Source organism: Melitaea cinxia, chromosome 26 (assembly GCF_905220565.1).
Source record: "Melitaea cinxia chromosome 26, ilMelCinx1.1, whole genome shotgun sequence".
Lineage (NCBI taxonomy): Eukaryota > Metazoa > Arthropoda > Insecta > Lepidoptera > Nymphalidae > Melitaea > Melitaea cinxia.
Genome location: NC_059419.1, coordinates 3,836,023 through 3,843,784, shown reverse-complemented (window position 1 = coordinate 3,843,784; position 7,762 = coordinate 3,836,023). Strand labels below are relative to the sequence as shown.

At 33.0% G+C, this 7,762-nt stretch overlaps 1 protein-coding gene across 1 annotated transcript in view; it reads right to left on the bottom strand.

Annotated features, from left to right (window-relative positions):
• Nucleotides 1-5,226: 5,226 nt before the first annotated feature.
• The window catches only part of LOC123666558 (solute carrier family 41 member 1-like), a 71,828-nt gene continuing 69,292 nt past the window's right edge, over nucleotides 5,227-7,762 (bottom strand). The window contains exons 11-12 of the mRNA XM_045600669.1: nucleotides 6,817-6,965; nucleotides 5,227-5,476 (exon numbers count right to left, since the gene is read on the bottom strand). Coding sequence (XP_045456625.1) covers nucleotides 5,288-5,476; nucleotides 6,817-6,965 — 338 coding nt within the window. The 3' untranslated portion in view covers nucleotides 5,227-5,287. The remainder of the gene's footprint in view (nucleotides 5,477-6,816; nucleotides 6,966-7,762) is intronic.

Here is a 7,762-nt window from a genome sequence, read left to right as displayed (position 1 = left end):
AATCCTGTCTTTGAGAGAGACCCCAAGCATAGCCCGTTCCATTGCACGTTGAGCGACTTTAAACTTGTGGACCAGTCCCTTCGTCAGTGTCCACGTCTCGGCTCCGTATGTCGTTAACACAGGCAGGACGCATTGCTCGAAAACTTTTGTCTTCAAGCATTGCGGAATCTTCGAAGCGAAGACTCGACGGAGCCTGCCAAACGCCGCCCAGCCCAACCGAACCCTCCTATCGGCCTCCTTCTCGAAGTTGTTGCGGCCTAGTTGGATAGTATGGCCTAGGTAAATCCTGAACAACCTCGAGAAGGGTACCATCGATCGATACCGGTATCGGTATGACTTGGTTGTTAAACATAACTTTCGTCTTATCCAAGTTCATACAGAGACCGACACGTCGGGAGGACTCGTTTAGGCCGGCCAGCATTTGGCCTAACTCATCCAACGTCTCCGCAAAGATGATAATATCGTCGGCGAAACGATACATATACATCTTTATTATTTATTTTAAAACTGTACTTTAAGGACACCCCACTTTTGTTCAGTCTAGAGTCATTACGCGATCTCCGCCTTTCAATATCAGCTTTCGTGACACGGTTTGCCACAAATGTACGTATATATATATGTATAAATTATATATGTAAAAATTTATTTTATTATAAAAGGTTGTAATTTTTAAGGTATTTATCCTTGTTATTATTTTTATTTTCTTAGGACTAATGCATTAAAAATTCAAGTGCCATAAAATACTTGGAGGTAAAATGTGTTATGTGGGACTTAACTTAAAATTGTACCATTGAGTAAAAATTTCACAATTCCAAAGTGTTATGTGGGACATAAATTAGTTTACCCTGTGTTAGTTTGTCACTTAACATAATTTATTTCTGAGTATTTTTTTATTTATGGAAGTTAGGACTTGACGCAATTTACCACTAAATCCGTCTGAACAAATTTGACATAAATCATTGAAAAAGCAAAATTCATAAAAAATGGACTTGACACAGTTTACCTCTGAGGTACAAAATTGATCTAAAGAACGAGGATTTGAACCGTGGTCTTCTCCTTAGATCCCGACCGGCCGATTTCCCAGCTATTATTATTTTATTGATAATTGCGAAATTTACCTTCGTATTCTAACGATATTGTAGCCATTTTTTCATTACCTAAAACAGGTATAAAACGACATTTTCTAAAAATGAATCCTAGCTATATCGATTTATCGCCCCTGAAATACCCTGCATTAAAATTATGAAGAGAATAAGGCTTTACTTGAAGTAATTACCTAGAAATATACTAAATACGATACTCACAAACACACACATATACAAACATACACACACACAAAGACAGACACTCATACACACAGAAACATGCATAAATAAACTCTTTTTTTTAGTCTTTTGTGATTGAATTATGATAATGTTAAGTTTTTATTTTATAAGTATGAATATGGAAGAGCGGGACATCCTGACAGGTAAAACAGGATGTCCTAACAACGGTATCATGTTATGTAGACGTTTTTTCTAAATAAATAATTTTTTATTTTTTTTATTTACAAATTTTATTAAAATCGTTGGAGCCGTTTCCGAGATTCAGATTATATATACGCAAGAATTGCACGTTTAATAGTATTAGATAGATTATATTAACATATTATGTAGAAATCTATGACGTGCAAGAAGTACGAAAACGTTAGGGCGCTACTAAAACATTTGTTCTGTTTAGGTAAACACCTACTGCTGGGCACCTCCATTTAGAATTTAAAAAAATTGAAGAAATTCGTCAGTGTGTATTATACATCTACACAAATAAATAAAATTGAAGTGTCTATTTGTAATGTTGTATCTGTCTGTCTGTTTGTTCCCGCTAATCTCTGAAACGACTCGAACAATTTCGACAAGACTCACTAGCAGATAGCTGATGTGATAAGGAGTAACTTAGGCTACTTTTATTCTAGATATTTATTTAATTTTATAACTCTGGAACTGAACCGGAACAACACCTTTTTTGTTAAATTTCACGCGGATAAAATCGCGGGCACAGCTAGTAATGTATATAATATAATGTATATCTAATACGCCGCATTTAAGCAGCGTAGAAGATCAAGCACTCTTTGATAATTTCGCTGGCCCAGTAGTGGAAATTTTTCAGGCTTCTACGGTACAGTATAGTATGATACATTTGTCCAGTGCTTTACATTGCAGGTTGATTTTACCTGTAAGTTATTTCGTCGCTTTCACAACTGTAATACGATTTTAATCGTATGGAGCCAAATGTAATAAATGGATAATAGGAGGTTACTCAATTCGTATATATATTATGTATGTTCGGGGATAATTTCGTCGTTTATGAACCGATTTTGACAATTATTTTTTTGTTGGAAAGTAGATATCCTATCTGTGGTATCATGATAAGAAAATTAGGATCTGATGATGGGATCCTAGAGAAATTGAGGAAAACGCATAACTTTTTACTGGGTGTACTGATTTCGATGATTTTTAATTTAATCGGTAGCCGATGCTTATCATGTGGTCACATTTAAATTTCACCGAGATCTGATTACAACTTTTGGAGTAATCTTTGATAATGCGTATTTACTTGACTATTTTTTAAATTGTCGATGTCATTGAAGTCGGTTTTTTTTCGTTTGCCAGCACATACAATTATATTTAATATGTCTATAATTAGAATACAAAGCTTAAAAGATTTGTCTTTTAAGCTTTGTATTCTAAGTACGTGAGTTTTGGGTATCAATAAAAATGTTTCATCGTCAATAATTTTTATATTTCAATAAAAATAGCACAGAGTTGTACATTTAAACAAGAAAGAAAATATTGTATCAATTTTCAAAATTAGAAAATAATGGTAAAATATATTTGTATAAATTATTTATACTTTTCAAAACAGGGTTTTGATTGATAAATATATTAGCGAACTCATAATTTTTTTTTTAACAGAATTGTGACAGTTTACGTCAATTTACATTAAGTCCTCATTTTCAATGTGTTCAATATAAAGAATAAAAAAACACAATAATTTCACAGTGTTTTTATTAAAATAAAAATTCTCTAATTAAAAAAATACCAATACATTTTCAGGAAATAATTGAACATTATTCTTTGCAATTAAAAATACTGTCTTTTTCTGTTAACAACTCTTCAAGTCTAAATCACGTCATCATTTAGCGCCTTATATTATTGTCAGATCAGATTTATTACGATGAAAAAAAAATGTACATCCACATGTCACCATTCAAAGCTAATTTCAGGTAAATAGTATTATTCCTAGCCAGTTTGCTTAGCAAGTTCTCGAAGGCACCAGTTATATCTAAGACAAAACTTGTATTATATACTGAACTGTCAATCTGTCTAAAAGTCCTAATTGTTCAAGAAAATTTATATTTGGAATTGAAAATGACTTTGGAATATATATATAATATTGGATAAAATTTGTAAGTAAATCCGAGGAAAGGAAGGACGAATTAAATCAGGTCATTAAACCAGTTTGAAATAAGATATAGTAAATTGTCGAAGAAACATCAATGTAGGGATTAGTGTTTCTAGAAAATAGCTTAAGCATGGTTATTTTATTTCAATCTAAATTTGGATTTGCACGGTAACGTGAAAATCTCAGTAATAACAATATATGTATATGTATTTTTTTATAATTTTTTTGGTTAAATTTGTAGCTCTTTTCTAAATCTGACAATAATAAATTTGGATGGCAATAAACGTCAGTGGCGATTATTTGACCTACGTACTACATAACAATCAACTATATACATATTAAAATCTCAGTTTTATCACATCATTCATTCAAATATATACCTTACAACTATTGTTTACAGTCACGTTTTTCCGTGTGACTCCGGTACAAACACGTATAACAACGCCTCGAGTAAAAAATCGTATTTTAGACAGTTAAAAAGTAAAACTGTATTGTTTCACAGATAAAATACATTAATAACATAAAATTGTAGAAAAGTCAAAGTGTAAAAGAAACATAATAATTTTGTATCTGAAACGATATATGACAGATCAAAACAATAAAATTTTATCATTATCTGTAGCAGTTCGAAAAAAACACACAAAAAATTTTATTAAACGCGTTTAGTATTCGGCTATCGCTCATTACGTCAAACAATAAAGATCATTCCATTCAACCGACTATTTTTAAATTTACAACTATCAATAAATTATTTTTAGGTACCTTAATACTAGGAATTGCTTTATTGTACCGGTTCTCCTAAAATAACGGCTAACTAAACTATCGAATGTCTATTAAGATATTTATCTCGTTCTATGAAATGAATTGTTTTATAAATACTACCAGGATGTATTGGCGTAACTAGGACATCATAAAAATATGGACAAGCTTAAATTCTTAATTTTTAGTAAATTTTGTGCTATCCCAGTGCATTTATATATCTTTTTATAATGTAATTTTTTTTAGGTGGGTCAACAAACATCATTCTAGTTACGCCTATATCTCAATTTACTTCGATACGTATTTCAAACAATTTATAATTTACACATGCAAATTAGATGACTGGCAAACATTTCTATACAAGATGTTCATTCAAAGATCATTAAATTACGAATATGTATTTTATAAATGCGATAGATGTACTTAATGAAATGAATGCTTATAATCGATCGTATTAAAAACATCGTTGACATTCTCAGTCGAAATACAACAAATTTGACAACTGATAATTCAAACGAAATCATCAAAACATAGTCTGAACGGAAGATTAAATGTCGTGATGACGTCACAAGAATATTAATAAATGTCAACCGCGAAGTGATTCAATACGTTTTTTTAAAAGATTATAATTGCATTTAAATCACATTTTTTGGAACATATCACAGTTGGAACCGCGAGAGCGGAACACTTTATGCATTATATTTTATTATAATCATTAAAATGTTTACAAACACTTGCACTATTGCATTACACATATCAATATTAAACGCCATCAAAATTAATTGGCACTGCTTTTAATTTTATCTTTAAACACGCCTATAATACTGTTACGGCTTGTTTATAATGTTATAAATTTTACAATATAAGTAACAACTCAAACGTTCGATTTTACTTAATTTCGAAATAATGAAACAACTCGTGAAATATTTTCAACACGCGATGAAATTGATGACGTCAATGAAGTGATTGCTTTGTGCAAAGGCGTCACTATCAACTACGCATAGGAGTAGCATTAATAGATCGCTATTAAGATTCAGAGTAAAAATTTTATTTATGCCCTTTTTTTCTTTAGACCGTTTTTAATTATCTACTTCGAAACATTGTTACCGTAATCCAAACCGAATAAGGATAGAATTAGGAACGCTAGGAGGAGGAAAACTGAGCCCAAGAGATCGCCCAACGCTGTTAGATACGGTATAGCGGCGTTGTCTGGATCCTTTTTTAACTTCCACATGAAGTGAATCAGCATGTACGATAGATACAAAAGCACCATAACCTGAAACAACACAAATTATAACATGAAATTGTTATTTTATTTCGTGTAATTCTAATTGGGCAATAAAGAATTATGGTTTAAGAATTTAGTTTTCAAAAAAAAAAAAAAAAATTAAGTTAATTAAATAAAAAAATAAATAAGTGAATAGTATTTTATGCAGCTTTCTAAATATCTACGCAATAAACGTATCGTATTTTCATATCAATGTTAAATGACAATTAATTGGTTTATCTAATTTAAAATTCCTATTTTAGGACGAAATATAGTTATGTATCATACTTAATTTGGATTTAATCAAGTGAAATGTCGTTATGAAGTAAGTACTATCGATGTTATTACACTATAGTATAGACAATTTGACAACACGTCAGCGGAACGGTCTCAGCACTAGATGTGCTGTTGCGCTGGCGGTTACGACTTCGATCCTCACACATAGCATCCATTTGTTGGCCATACAGATGTTTGCCGAGGTCTGAGCGTTTGTGCTTGTATATTGTGTGTTTTCGGACCCTCGATACAGGAGTGAATCCTGGTCGAGGCGTTGAGTGTCAGACCATTAATAATATATTTGTATAGAAAATCATTTAGATTCAAATTTTTATCGACCTAAAGTGAATCTTGTTGGGTGTTATTTACATTTAATTTTAAATTCGAAAATGGGGTTTGATTATTGCGAAGTTTTACTTATAATTAAACGATCAAAGTATTCCCAAATATGTAAGAAATATGGTCAATGCAAGAACAAACTTTCAAGCATTAATTGACTAATTGCGACTAACAATGGATGACGGTAAATCAAAATGATTATAAGTGATAATAACACCATATAAAGAAGAGGAGACTTTATCGATTTCAGACACATCCTAGAAACAGACGGGATTACTAATATCAGACAAAAGAAGAAGAAGATCAACTGCAGATTCTGACAGCTATTACTGTAACAATATTTAGTGTCCCGCAGCTTTTGTAACTCGTCACCAATAAAGAAAGAGGCTTGGAGCCCCTAATTTGTTATGGTGGTTCACCATGAGTTGGTCGTATATAGTCAACTATATCAATCTTAATTTTTTTTTCATTTCATAGATACACGGCAACAGACCAGGGCAGTGCTTCAAATTTATACAAGACTATGCATAAATAGTACTTTCAAATAATGCCGTTGCCGTGCTGAGTAAGATAGCCAGAACTCCTGGGGAGTGTCGGGGGTAGAGTCGGCAATGCATGATATGCTCCTGGTAGAGCAGGCGTCGATAAGTTATGGTATCCGCTTACCACCAGGCGGACCGTACGCTGGTTTGCAACCCTTGTAGTATAAAAATAAAATATGAAAAAAAGCTTACTTGTGTCAGTGAGCACAGCACATATGTGATTCCAAACGCGAACTGCAGTGAGACAAACCCTTGGAATACAAAGTCTGCCACCACCATGAATATGATCTGACCACACAGCGCAAGAACGAGCAACATTCTTGCGACTTTAGCTGCGGTCGCTGGAATAAAATTACACATTATTAAAAAATGTAGAAATAAAAATGATTATTATTTATTTTATTTGTTAATTAAGGATACATAAAAGAGATATTGCCCAAAACAGAAACGAGTGTCTAGGACTACTCACTGGGAAGACTTAATCACAATGTATTGTATAACATTTAGAAATAATGAAGATGACACATAAATTCATTCGAGTTTTACCGGACATCAGTGTCGTCATTAGGTACCTTCAAACTTTATCTCGAAATTCTGCGTCTTAAACTTCGTACTATCAAAAGATAAAGCTCAAGCAAAGAACAAATCAATAGTTTTTTTTTTTTTTAAATTTCTATAATAATAACGTGAAGCATTTGTTTATTCATTTACTTATTTTATGTTGTGCGGCACCAAAGAATATAGCCACCCCCTCTGTTCCCGTGGGTGTCGTAAGAGGCGACTAAGGGATAACAAGGTGCTACTACGGTTTCGCTACCATCTTGGAACTTAAGAAGCCGACCGATGGCGGGATAACCATCTAACCGCTGGCTTTGAAACACACAGGCCGAAGACGGGCAGCAGCGTCTTCGGCGCGACAAAGCCAGCCCTGCGGTCACCAACCCGCCTGCCCAGCGTGGTGACTATGGGCAAAACACATGAGTTCACGCATTTTTGGCGCGAACTTGTGGAGGCCTATGTCCAGCAGTGGACTGCAATAGGCTGAAATGATGATGAATAAAAAAATCCACCAATTATTCTCACATGTTTATAATTTTAGAACCTACTGTTTCGAATTGAATAATTCTTTTTGTGTTCG